The 14,419-nt window shown below is 36.6% G+C and overlaps 1 protein-coding gene across 1 annotated transcript; it reads right to left on the reverse strand.

Annotated features, from left to right (window-relative positions):
• Window positions 1-11,402: 11,402 nt before the first annotated feature.
• On the reverse strand, window positions 11,403-14,087 carry LOC107909319 (NAC domain-containing protein 62). Its single transcript, XM_016836804.2, has 5 exons — window positions 13,430-14,087; window positions 12,856-13,158; window positions 12,409-12,777; window positions 11,887-12,204; window positions 11,403-11,803 (listed from the first exon to the last, which is right to left on the reverse strand). The coding sequence occupies exons 1-5, from the start codon at window positions 13,874-13,876 to the stop codon at window positions 11,552-11,554; spliced, it is 1,689 nt and encodes a 562-aa protein (XP_016692293.1). The 5' UTR covers window positions 13,877-14,087; the 3' UTR covers window positions 11,403-11,551.
• Between the last annotated feature and the right edge of the window lie 332 nt (window positions 14,088-14,419).

Raw genomic sequence — 14,419 nt, forward strand, 5'->3', positions numbered from 1 at the left:
AATAACATAATATAAAAGATTATAAACTTAAAACAGGTCGGATTGGGCCAAGCTCGGGCCTTGAATGTTCAAGCCCGAGCCTGGCCCATATTTCAAGCAGGTCTATTTTTTTGTCCATGCCCATTTTTCGAGCCTAATATTTTTGTCCAAACCCTCTCAAATTCCAAGCAAACTTTCAAGCCTGAATAAATAACCCGACTCATGAACAAATCTAGATACAACAAACTGCAAATAAAAAAAAAGTGAATACAATTAGCATAGAAATAAAATATAAATACAAAATACAGTAAATAGTTGAAAGCTAATGTAAATGAATAATTGTTGTACATAATAAATGCAGCAAATTAATCTTACTTTATCTATTCCAATATTATTTAGTTTTAATTTAATAATATTTAGAATATAATAACTTTTAATATATAATTTAATAATATAATGATATTTCTTTAATTTTAAGTTTTATATAATTATAAAATTGTTTAGGTGAGAATTAATTTAATTTATAGTGGAAGTTTATTTTTTTATAGAAAAAAGAAAAAGAAAAAATTACATGGTCACTAATCTTGGCTAACCCCGCACCATCATTTTATATCAGCTTCATGACTTGGAGCTACGTGAAGAAGAGGTTGCTGATTGCCAATCTGTAATAATATTTCCTTCTCAGTTCCCAATTCTAAGATATATGTTAAGAAAAAGAATGGAGGAGTAACCTATAAATTTTTCATCATAATTATAAATCACAAATGTAAAGAGACATATTTGATGATAATATATACACATTTAAATTAAAGTTAAAATCTTATCTAAATTCTTTCAATATTTAGACATTTTTTTATTAACAGAAGTGCAAAATATATTAAATTTGTATATAATGAATAACAAAATAAAAAAAAACCAAACTCCATTTCTTGCTCATGTAATGCATATGTCAAACCACAAAAATAAGTGCAAGTTGTTATATAGTAGTAAATATTAGTTTTTACGAAAATGTCATTTTGTATCTATTTATAGTATTAAATATTAGTTTTAATTAGTATATAAATATAATATTAATTAAGTGATAATTAATTTAAAATAATGAATATAATTTAATATAAATAAAAATTTTAATTCAATATTATTTATTTAAAATTTTATAATAAATATTTATACTCAACAATTATTACTTTTTTATTATTTAATAAATTATTTTTAATGTCAATTTAGTAATATAACGGGAAAATAAAGGGTATTTTCAATCTTGTGTTTTTATATATTTTATATTATATAGATTATAGATATATAAAGTTTTAAATTTCAAAGAGTTATATGAAAAGAAATTATAATAAACTATAAAAAATTTATAAGTTTATATAAGAAATCATCAAACCCTTGAACAGTCTGGGTTAATATATCATCAACCCCTATTTGAGCACGGGATGAAAACCAATGAATGATCCAAATCAGTTATTTCTAATTTGAGCACCAAATTAAACTTGTGGCTATAAATTAGTAGCATTATTATTTGTTATATGATCCATGTATACTACTGGTGCCAAATCCCGCGTTAACAGTTAGCTCTCGGTTGGGAACACATGAATATGTCACGGGCCGCAGTTCAAAGCCCGTGACCAGCGCACCAAATGCATCCAATGGAGGTCTGTTGCTCAGATGGGGATCATTTGGCCTACGAGAACTGGCCCGATTCAAAGAGATATTGGACAAACCTGTCAGATTGAAGCCTGGTTGGCCCGATAATGAAGAGATGGCAACTTAGGCAAATATGGTAACTGATCTTAGAAGATAGATGGAATCTTATCTTGTAAAGATTAGATTAGATTTGATAAGGCTTATCTTGTAAATCCCTAAAATTAAGGGATATGGTTAAATCTCATCCGTCGATGTAATTGTATCTTGACCGTCGGTTTTGGGGGAGCTCAACTATAAATAGAGAGCCTCCCCCTCATTTGTACTCACTCCTAAATTATTTCATTATTCTTTGTGAATAAGAATTGAGAGCATTTACTCAAACTTTTCTCTCAAGTGTTCTTGTTTTTGTTCATCTTTCAAAGATCGTTCTTAATTCGTTCTTCTGTTGTTCTTCGTGGAAACTTTAAGGGAATTCTGTTGAATCCTTTATTGTTGCGAGTTGAGCTGACTTAGGCGTTTTTACGGTTGAATCCTTTATCCATGCAAGTTAGGCTGACTTAGGCGTTTTTAAGCCAAGAAACTGCCTAAGGCCGCACGGATGTGTGGGAAAACCCCAAGTCCGTGACAAGTGGTATCCGAGCCAAGTTTTGAGCCAAGTATTCGAGTTGGTTCGAAGGCACCGTTGGGATGTCGAGAGAAGAGTTCGAACAAAGGTGGGCGAGGAAGTCTTTGAGGGAGACAATATCGGTAGTAGAGGAACGTGTGGGTAAACTCGAGGGATCCATGGAGGATGTAAAGGAGGCACTCGATGGGGTCGAAGATCGCATAGCAAACTGGAAGGAGCACTCCAGAGACTATGTAAAGATGTCTCTTGATTCCACCATGGACAAGGTAAACGAGTTGTTTAATTCACACAGGGATAAGCTGTCGGAAAGGAATGATGCTCTTGAGGCCATGATGATGGCTTTGAAGGAGGAAACAATGGCCACGACGAGGGCTTTGAGCACAAGAATAGAGGAGCTCGAGGGAGAGCTAGCCTTGTGTCAAGCAGCCGTGGGGAAAGGAGGTGGCAAATGCAGCACTCAGTAATGAGGATGTCCCGAAGCCGAAAGAGTTTTGGGGACAAGGTCTGCATGTGATGTGGACAATTTCTTGTGGAGGATGGAAAACTACTTCCGTGCCAAAGGCATCATGGATGATGCGGTTAAGGTAAACACTGCTTCAATGTTTCTTACTGACATTGCGCTGTTATGGTGGCGAGGTAGGACCACAGATAACAGGCAGGGTGAGATTGGGACATGGCAAGAGTTCCAATGCGAGTTGAAAGGACAGTTTTACCTAGAGTTTGCCGAGGAAGAAGCTCGGGCAAAGTTGTAAGGCATAATGCAAAGGGGCACAGTGGGGGAGTATGTTCGAGAGTTCAAGGAACTCATGCTCCAAGTTTCAGATGTGACCGATGAAGAGGCATTGCTTGCTTTTCAAAAGGGATTGAAGCCGTGGGTTAGACAGGAGGTGGAACAAAGAGGTGTCCAAAAGTTGTCGGAAGCCATGACGGTAGTTGAGTCCGTGGGCAAGCTTGGTCTAGGGAAAGACAAGCTTGGGTCTTCCAAGTCCGAGGAAAGGGGCGTATGTGAAATGGATCACAAGGAAGACATTGTTGATGGCAATGGCAACGGCGTCAATAGTGGTAATGGGAAACCACGAGTTGGGAAGAAGAAACCCAAGAGAAAAAGGGACAAGCTGAAATGCTTTCTCTGCGACGGTCCACACATGTTGAAGAAATGTTAGAAGAAATCCGCGCTTAAGGAGAAGCCGGTGGGTAAGGCCTTGGTACTTGGTTCGAGCGCAAGGGGTGTCGAAGCCAAGGAGGCCGAAAGCGAGAAGAAGCCAGTGGAGTGCTTCTTGTGTCATGGTCCGCATAGGTTGCGAAAGTGTCCGAAGAAGTCTGTCATCGAGGGGAACGATGGAGCAGACAATGAGCCCAAGAAGCTTGGTTCAAGCAAGGGAAAAGCCGAAGCCAAGAGGGTAAAGAGGAGCAAAAAGAAACGAGTTAAGTGCTTCTTGTACCGTGGTCCGCATGAGTTGCGGAACTGTCCAAAGCATGCCAGAGTCAAAAGAAAGGCAACGTCTGAGCTTGGTGAGTCGTCGAAGGGGCTTCCACCCAAGGAAGAGGTGAGTTTGTCATCGAACTTAGTGGAGAAAGTTGCGATGAAAATAGTGAAGCTGGGACCAATAAGGCTCAAGTTGAGTGAAGCGTCGGAGTTGGCCGAGTCATCGACAAGGCTTCCACCTATGGGAGAGGTGGGTGGTGTATCAGACTTCAAAGGAAAAGAAGCGATGCATGTGGGACAGTTGACCAGAGTAAATGCGATGAGTAGGACGGCTCGAGTTAAGAAGCGACGGAAGCCGAGGCAAAAATCCCGAAGAAAGGGAAAGGCTAAGGCGACGAGACTAGACCGAGGCGAATCAAGTCAGTGCCATTCAGAAGTCGCAACGAGGGCGTTGTGAGAATGGGTGAGGGAGAATGTCACGAGCCGCAGTTCAAAGCCCGTGACCAGCGCACCAAATACATCCAATGGAGGTCTGTTGCTCAGATGGGGATCATTTGGCCTACGAGAACTGGCCCGATTCAAAGAGATATTGGACAAGCCTGTCAGATTGAAGCCTGGTTGGCCTGATAATGAAGAGATGGAAACTTAGGCAAATATGGTAACTGATCTTAGAAGATAGATGGAATCTTATCTTGTAAAGATTAGATTAGATTTGATAAGGCTTATCTTGTAAATCCCTAAAATTAAGGGATATGGTTAAATCTCATCCGTCGATGTAATTGTATCATGACCGTCGGTTTTGGGGGAGCTCAACTATAAATAGAGAGCCTCCCCTCATTTGTACTCACTCCTGAATTGTTTCATTATTCTTTGTGAATAAGAATTGAGAGCATTTACTCAAACTTTTCTCTCAAGCGTTCTTGCTTTTGTTCATCTTTCAAAGATCGTTCTTAATTCGTTCTTCTGCTGTTCTTCGTGGAAACTTTAAGGGAATTCTGTTGAATCCTTTATTGTTGCGAGTTGAGCTGACTTAGGCGTTTTTACGGTTGAATCCTTTATCGATGCAAGATAGGCTGACTTAGGCGTTTTTAAGCCAAGAAACTGTCTAAGGCCGCACGGATGTGTGGGAAAACCCCAAGTCCGTGACAAATACACTGTCAGTCATTTTTCGTTTCTTGTAGACGTTTTCACTGCTTAAAAATTGCTTTGCTTTCATCTCAGGCTAATGCATATATGCGGATTTTTTTTATTTAGACTTTTAGGCTGTTTTTTTTAATTTTGGGAAATAAATCGTTTTTGAAGAAAGAGTGTGAAAGTACATACAGTTAGACGTGCTTTGACACTTTTTCTCTTTAAATTTTCTTTTAGGGTTAGAGTTAGGGACTTTATAAGAATTAGAGTTAAGATTTTAGGGGTGAAACCATAAAAGTTTATAAGTAGATTTGAGATGTTGGAGATGTGATAATGCGGCTCAAAACACATACAGTTCAAATCTCATGTTGGGATAGGACTATTACCTCAGAAACTCATCCTATGGAAGTTAGGTTTCGAGGTGACAGTGCTTGATACGATCACGGTCGAAGTCTAAGTGGAGGTCCCAGTCAACAGACGTGATGTGGTCACAGGTTCAAGGTAACCAGGGGCCAGTTGACGGGTTCAAGTATATGAGAAATATAAAAAAATAATCGTTACTTTATTGATGTCATCCATATTTTCATCGCAATAAGTAAATAAAAAAACATCATCAGCATTGTCAAGGCGAATGTGTGCTGTAAGGCATTGGTTGACTAGTGGGTGTAGGGTTTCTGCGCATAACTAGTAGTGTCAGCTCCTCTACTGGATTATGACCATCATCCTCATCTTCTTCGTATTCACCTCTACCCTTGTGCTTATCTTCATGTCCACTGTCGTCTTCGTCTTCGAATGCTTCATCTCCATCACCTTCCTCCATGCTTAAGTGCGATGCTGTCCTATGACCCACCTCGATAAAATAATAGCGCGATGGGTGTTTGTGACACGGTTGGCGAATAATCGTACAATGTAGCAAAATCTAGATATGTCGATATTGACCCGGGCATCGATATTGGCATCGATGATGGCATCGGTGTCGCCATCGATAATGGTACTAGAGTAGACATTTGGCTCGATGTTTGCATTAGTATCGATGTCGACATAGGGGCGTAGAATGCTGGGGATGAAGGTGCCTTGAAATATGTACTTGCGAAAAGGGTCGAAGTAGGGTTCTGTAGTGGTGCTTGTGAAAAAAACAGGGTTAGCAAAATGAATAGGAATAAGTGGAGTGAACTGATCGAGATGTGGCATAGAAATTGATGGTGCATGTTGGGTTGGAGCTAGTGACGAACCTGTTGCGGCACCTCTCCCAGACCTACACTATTGGGACGTTCATCGTTGCCTACTCCTTGCCTCCACCAATAGTAGATACGGGTTGTCAACAACTCTAAACCAGGGCATGTACTCCAAACATGTTGTCGTGTCTGATGAGAAAAAGAGTTCGCGGATAGGAAAGAATTTCATCCTACAATCCTAAATATCGATGTACTCATTGTGATAATCTTGCCAATTCTTATTGTTCTTTCCCCGCAAATCCAACTTGTGCAGTGCTGCCATATTTCACGATGGTAGTGGAATTTGTTGCCTCCACCCGAACTACCACATCACTCGATCCGATTCATGCATTTCCATCATCGCGTACACTATCATCGACACCTTCACGTTCCACATACTTCGATTGGCCAAAAAATCTGACGAGACACATTTTATGATATCCGAGTTGACGTATGACATCCATTCAAACTATAGTACACAATTGTAATTTATGTTATGTACAGAATTTTATTTCATAAATCATTGTGTAATTATTATAGGTTTAGAAAAATAAGTAACTAACCTTAGCTTTTTACCGTTGATTTAACAGTAGTCAGATATCTTTGAGCTGCTTGGGTAGTCCCACGTAACTTGGCTCATGGTTCCACCTATACAAGTGATATGTTAATTCAAACATATAATAAATAAACAACATTTACTATTCAAACTACATATTTATTAAGAAATTATTTTTACCTTGTCACTAATGGGAACATATATGAGTCGTTTACTCGGGGACATAGAAATGGTAGTCGCCACTAGGCCCATGATTGCAATAGAAGAAGACAACCATCGATTGACATCTTATCCAGTTTCGTCGCCCAACATGGAACAGTCTGATTTTAGGGTTAGTCAGAACAGTGATTTTAGAACTACAATCCAAGGTCAAAATAATTATTTTATTATTTTATTATTTTTTAAAGTATGATAAAATGTTCGTGTGAAAATTTCGTAAAGAAATTTTACTGTTTGAGTGGTTAATTCGATAAAAAAGATTAAATCGCGTAAAGCGTAAAACTTGTGTTCTATTAGCTAAAAGTGTCAAATAGCTATAGAACATTAAAGTAAAAGTCCTTATGTGATAATTAATCCAATTGTGAGTTAGTGGATGATATTTGGTTTGGCATTTGTGTAAATTTGATTAATTTTAAAGGTTAATTTAGTAAAAAGGTAAATAATGATAATAAATAAAATAAAACTAAATTTCATCTTTCTATTCATCATCTTCCACCGAAAATGAGAAAGATGAACAAACATGGAAGCTTCAATATTCGGCCAAGTTTTGTGCTTTATTTGGTGAGTCGTTTTTGCTCGGTTTTTAATAATTTCTACGTTTTTTAGATTGTTGCTTCGTAATCTAGCTAGCCCGTACATCTGATTTTGAAACTGTTAAAGATTTTGATAGTTTCCATTGTTGAATACATGTGTTAATTGATGTTTTATAATGAAAAATGAAATTTTGATGATAGTTTTACATGTTTGGTAAAGTGATTTTGAGTAAAAATATCAATTTTGGACTAAATTGAGAAAAATGATAAATCGTGAGGTAAAAGTGTGAATAACTAAAAAATATGGGCTGTGATCGCAATAATAAAAAATCAATTAGCTTGGGTTTGTGTTTAATTTCATGAAATTGTGATTTTATGTGATGAGGACGAAATTGCAAAAATGTGAAAGTATAGGGGCAAAAGTGTAAGATTTCCCTAATGTGTAAATTGTGTTAAATTGAGTGAATTAGTGATTAAATAAGTAGATTTTTTATTATATAGATTGAGAAAAACAAGATTTGGACCTAGAAATAAGAGGAAAACTACGTATTGGATTAGTTGACCTAATTCGTTGTTTCAACGAATGAGGTAAGTTCGTATGTTAAATAATGTTCTTAAATTATGTTCTAAATGTTCATTTATCATTGAATTGAATTTAATGTTGATTGGATGAGTATGAGCATGAATCGACAAAGTTACGACGTCCGAAAGTCCCGTACGAACATTAGGAATAGCTTAGGATACTGAGATGTGATTACGTGTAAGACCATGTCTGGGACATTGGCATCGTTATGTGATTCGTGTAAGACCATGTCTGGGATATTGGCATCGATATGAGATTCGTGTAAGACCATGTCTGGGACATTGACATCGATATGAAATTCGTGTAAGACCATAGTTGGCTATTGGCATCGATATATGATAGCATGTAAGACTATATTTAGGATATGGCATTGTGCGAGTTATACGAGATTTTTAAGTATCCTTAGCAATTTCGAATGGTTCAACGGGCAAAGTCAAGACGAGAATAAAAGTGTATACGAAATAAGTGGTACAAGTACGTACGATACTTATGCGTATATTGAATGAAAGAAGATTGATAAATAGATGTGAGATCGTGTATATTACATGGAAAGGTTTGAGTTTATGTAAGTGTTTGATTTAGATAAATGCTTATTAAGGGTATCGAATTTCACATGATGAGTAAGTGGATAATTATGAGAAATCCATAAGGTTATATTGACTATGAATATGTAATGAATATTGGATTGAATGTGGGATATCTTAAATTGGTTATGCATATGTAAATGTGAATGAATTGGTGAGAATATATTAGATCTATATGAACATGGAAATGAATAAGCTTGTGAGAACCTTGGTTAGCTATGGTATGGATTCATGGTATGAAGGTGAAAGCAAATGAGTAACATTGTAATTTGTAAATACTTAATGTGTGTTATTTGATAAGTTGAGTATATTATCATACGAGTTTACTAAGCTGTATAGCTTACTTTGTTTTCTTTCCTACGTTTATAGTGTTTTAGAGCCTTGCTCGGGTTAGAAGTCATCGGAATTTTCATCACACTATCCAGCTATCGTTTCCGTATTTCAAAAGCTTAGTGATTTTGGTTATGTGACATGTATAGGCTAGTTGGTTTATGAAGTGTATAAGTGACCTTTGGCTATTTATGCATATGTGTTTGATATGTTTTAGCCATGAGATTTGGCTTAATAATGATGTAAAGTTTAATGTGTATAATCTATGTTCATATTAGTTTGGTATGTAAATTTCCTTGTGAAATGGTATATCTTGGTATGTTTAATTATGGTTCAAATAACTCAATAGACATTTGGTAAGTAACATGTATATGTTTGGTTATTTGTGGCTTGACCATGAATGCAAATGTGGTGGCAATGTGGCTTAAGAAATGGTATGTTTAAATATGAATTTGAAATGATACTTTGGTAAGCCTTGGTTTGGTTTTAGATTGAATGATTTGGTTGAATTTAAGGCATGTGATAAATGCAATTGATAGTAAGTGGTGAGTGATGAATCATATGGAGTTGGAATGCTTTGAGCTAGTTTATGGACATTTGATGAGTAGTAAAGAAATGGATATACAATGGTATGAAATGTACATGAAATGGTCATTTTTGGTTGCTTATTAGATGTGAAATTGATGCCAAAATGATGTGGTTTAGGTATGCATGTGAAAGGTGAGAAATGTGGCTTAAACCAAGTCTCTTTTTGTGCCACATGGTCTGAGCACACGGACGTGTGACTCGATCGTGTGACCTCTGTTACTTAGAAAATTTTTACAAATTTCAGAAATTTTTATATGTGATTAGTTTAGTCCCGAACCTTTTCTAATGTATGTTTAAGGTCTCATAATCTTCTAAAAGGGACAATATGTGTATGATTGAATGATATTTATTAATGTTGGATTATTTGATTGAGAAATGAATGCTGAATGTTGTGTTTCGATCGCTAATACCTCGTAAACCTATTCCGGCGACGAACACGTGTTAGGGGTGTTACATAACACAACTCCCAATACAGTGTGGCCAACACAGTTAATCCCCAACTCATCCGTCCGCTTTCTTTGAAGTCGACTAGGTGCAGTAGCCACCTTATATATACCAAATTTTGATATTTATCAAGCATTAAAATGCCTCCGATTAACCTCAAGATAAATGCTCAAGCGTATTGTTCTTTGACGACATCGATTGCGTCCTTAGGAAGATCTTTGAAATTTGTTTTCAACCACTTCATATCTATCCTACCATCATAAAACTTATTCGACATCTTTCCCAAAAAATGCCTCATAAATGTCCTCGTTACCGGAAATGATTGTTGACCCCGTGCGACTGGCCCATCCACCGATAAACTGAGTTATAAAGCTACATCATTAAGTGTGATTGACACTCGCCGCATGAAAGATGAAAAGTGTGTCTTGGGCCTCCATCTTTCCACCAACACGTTGATGAATGTAGGATCGAGTTTGTAGCCCCTGAGCATACGGGATGTATGCAAGAATCCCGCGTCTTGCAAGCAACCACGAATTTCGGTATCTGGACCCTTTGACAAGTTATGTATGAACCCCTTCAAAACACGATCATCCGCCTATTTATATTGACAAAAAAATATTAATTTAAAATATTTTCAAAAATAAAATACTTTAAATTTAACTTAATTGAAAATAATGAAATTTAAATTTTCGTCTTACCATTATCGCTTGAGCGATGGAAATGTGCTTGTCGTCGAAATGAATCAAAGAGGTAGTCATTCATGAAAATTTAATTGAAATGAATAATATACAAAATAATTAAATAAAACTATAATATTTTTGAACAAGTGTATTGGAAAATTTAGAACAAAACTTGAGAAAATTGAGAGAATTGAGAGTTTAAAAAGAATTGAGAGAATTGAATTTGAGTGAAAAGAATGGAAAATAGTATGGTATTTAAATGAACAAAAAATTATAATTGGACCCTTCAAAAATTTTACCGTTGCCAACGTTTAAAAAAATGATCGTTGGCAGAAAACGCACCCAATTGGATGCACTTTCACACGCTCTCTCTAAAAACGATCTATTTCACTAAATTAAAAAAAAAAGGCCTAAAAGGCCAAATAAAAAAAATCAGCATATATGTCATATTTAGCCTTCATCTAATGTAATTAACAGTGAATCATGAAGAAAATGTTGTAATGTTCAAGAAATGAAAATAAATAAAGAAAAAATTGCAATGTTCAAGAATTGAGGTCGAGTTTTTTTTTTCCTTTGTACAAATCCCTGATTTTAAATTCCAAATCCCATATATTCCACTGAAGTATACCTTAAATCAATTTAAAGACTAACCAATGTAGTCGAGGAATTCGAGTTCCTACCTGTTTTGATGATATTGCAAATTCGACAGTGAAGTATTCAGAAAGCATATTAAATACCGGTCCCACATCTAACAGCTCATATTGACACTCACAAACCAAAACCGAAGGCCTTGTACACAAAGAAATGGTATTACTCATAGTATCCTCAATATGCAAAAAAGACAGGAAAAAGCACTTACATACTGCATAAACTGAAGCTCTGTAGATTACACTAAACAGATATACTCGTACACATAATTGTAATACTAAATCATCACCGTAGTCCTAATTAATAGAAGGACTCTAGATGAAACATGTCAGCTACACACAATAAAAAACAGAGCATCGAATTACAAGATATTCATTTTGCTAACCAAAACAAGAAGCAAGAGTAACATCACAGCTACTTGAAACATAACAGCAAACTGCTTATGCCAGCGGCTAGTGGAAAACTGCTTTGAGCAACGAGCTGAAACAATGGTCTTTGACTTCAAAAAACCCTTTTTGCTTGATTCAGAAAGGGATATTTCATGGGGTATGTCCATGGTGCCACAGGCAGCATCACTACCAGATGCTATATTCTCTTCCATGACTTTTACGTCCTGCAAAGACAACTTCTAATAAGATCCAATACATATCTGGATTTAGCAGTGGTTTTATACTATATCAGTTACAAATTTCTCACCTTGGTAACAACTGGTTTTGAACCATCTTTTTTTCCTTCACTATAATAAGTGCCAACTTGAAGTTTACACTGCAGACGTATTCTTCTTGGGGCATAACCCTGTGTCACGGAGTTCTTAATGTTTGGTTGACTTTGAGCAGCATGAGGCCTAATCCTGATTCCGGTGATAGCATTATCAAGATTACAAGTTGTAGTCACATGATTGCTTGGTTCTTCTTTACTATTTAACACAATGTCCTTGTTTATTGGAATCGTGCAATCTTGGGCAGTGGCTTTAATCTCTAGAGGAGTTCCTTTGTCAGCAATTTCTCTCCCAAGCTGTTCCAAAGGAAATTTCTCGTTTTAGGGAGGAAGAAAGGATAATTTGAAATGAAAAAAATATATATCTAATGCTAGAAGATACAAATATGAAACTATGCATATATGCAATCATAATTCATAGACCAGTCTAAACCATACACTTGAATGAATCTTCACACTGTACAATGTTAAGCAAGTACTAAAATAAACAAGATGTCATACCTGGCTTCCAATCATCAATACTTGGGCCACTTCAGCATCTTGTTCACTGCGTATTCTACCATCCTCAACAACGGCCATGGTTTTAGGGGTCTCACTTTCATTAGCTGAATACTGCTGACTGCTAGAGTCAACACTGTAGTAGTCATCTGAATTGTTAAGGATAGAATTTAAGAAATCAGAAATAGAAGCATCATTTTGATTTGTCTCATGCTCAAACTCCACCGCACTTAAACTGCTTCCAACTTGATGGAACATCCAAGGAGCCTGCTCTGCTTCAACCTGTGAGCGCAGTGGAGAAAAGAATTTGTAGTCCGGTGGCTCCACCATGGGATCATAAAAATGATTCAAAGCTTCTCCAACTTGATCGACCTGAAACTGAACAACATTAATGCTACAGCAATTATTAAAAAACAAAATCTAAAATCCAAATTCAGTTTCCTTTTTCACCTTGTCAGTCACAATTTCTGCCACTTGACCAGTTACACTGTAAGCTTTAGAGTCAACGATATTGCACTCTAACATAGGTGGAACAGCGTTAGAAACCACTTCATTTGGCAGTCCCCCAGAACAAGTTCCATTGTTATGGGGAAACTTTGGTTGGGCTACCCCTTCCAGCGCAGGTGAGTCTTGAGGCCCTTCTAACTCAGACTGCATGTCTTCAGTAGGAGAAGATACATCAACTTCATCACCATTAGTATCTTCAATGCTCTCGTCTTGTTTCTTGAAGAGACGACAAATTACAAACGGATTCTGCACACAAATAACGAATATGTGAAAAAACTATCACCCGAACTTCAACACATTATCAACAATTGACCCAACAACACTAGAAATCGTGTACAAAACAAAACTATCAACCCAATTGAAAACAGAAATCAATGTAAACGGAGTCGCATAACAATTCTTGCACCAAAATTAAACCACATCAAGGAAATTCGTGATGTCAACTAATTTACACTACTCATATTCAAAACCAACCTTTATCTTCCATGATCATAGGGAAAAGGGTAAAAGGAGGAACCTGTCCAGGCTTGGTGCCGTCAAGCTCAATGAGTGTAGTACGGTACTCATGCATAACGCAATTAGTTCGCTTCCCCCTAGGAGCCCTGCCGGTATAAAACACCAGACTTTTCTTCATGCCGATCAAGCTGGACCCAGACTTAATCTTACGATCCTTACCCGTAGCCTTCCAGTAACCAGCTTCCGTAGCCCTATTAAGCCTATTGCCGTTTGGATACTTCCTGTCGAGTGGGCAAAAGAAAAACCACTCGGGATCACGAGTCTCTATAGCAGACATATGAGGTAAATCCCACGGCTCACATTTACAAACATCGATTTCACGAATGACTTCAACCTCATCATTTCTTTTTCCGTTTATCTTAGCCCGTAAGTAAAAATGGATCAATTCCTCGTCCGTTGGTCGGAACCGAAATCCGATAGGCAGTGAATTCAGTGATAGAACAGCCATGACAAATGTTGATAAAATAAATTTATAAGAGTTTAGTTGAGTGATTTTCAGAAAACAATTTTTTTTTAAAAAAAAAAGGAAAAGAAAAGGAGATTCAAGGAGGGATAGTATTTTGGAAGATTAAAGGAGAAGAAGATGGCCCATACTTTCAATTGATACAAGGGAAAAGAGTTTAGAAAGTCGTCAACTCTTTTATTTATATTTATTTTTCATTAATTTTAACGTTATGCATTGACTTTATCCGTGTTTCAATCCGCGTATGGTTTATGCTTTTACTAATATGCCCAAATACTGAAGATTGTTTTAATATTGCATGTAGGTATTTTTCTTATAAAACAAAGGGCGTATTATTAGAAAGCCAGAGAAAAATTGAGTAAGCCGGCTAATGGAATTCTGAAATGTGGCGTCATGTTGAAAAGCGTGAGGTTTAGAGAAATTACAGAGTTCCGAGCATTTCCTAATTGGGGGGGGGGGTACCAATTATTTACAAGGTTGTTTGTAGGGTCTTTTACCTAAATAATATAAAAAAAAATTAATAACAGC

The sequence above is a fragment of the Gossypium hirsutum genome, chromosome D08 (genome assembly GCF_007990345.1).
Source record: "Gossypium hirsutum isolate 1008001.06 chromosome D08, Gossypium_hirsutum_v2.1, whole genome shotgun sequence".
In the NCBI taxonomy this organism is placed as follows: Eukaryota; Viridiplantae; Streptophyta; class Magnoliopsida; order Malvales; family Malvaceae; genus Gossypium; species Gossypium hirsutum.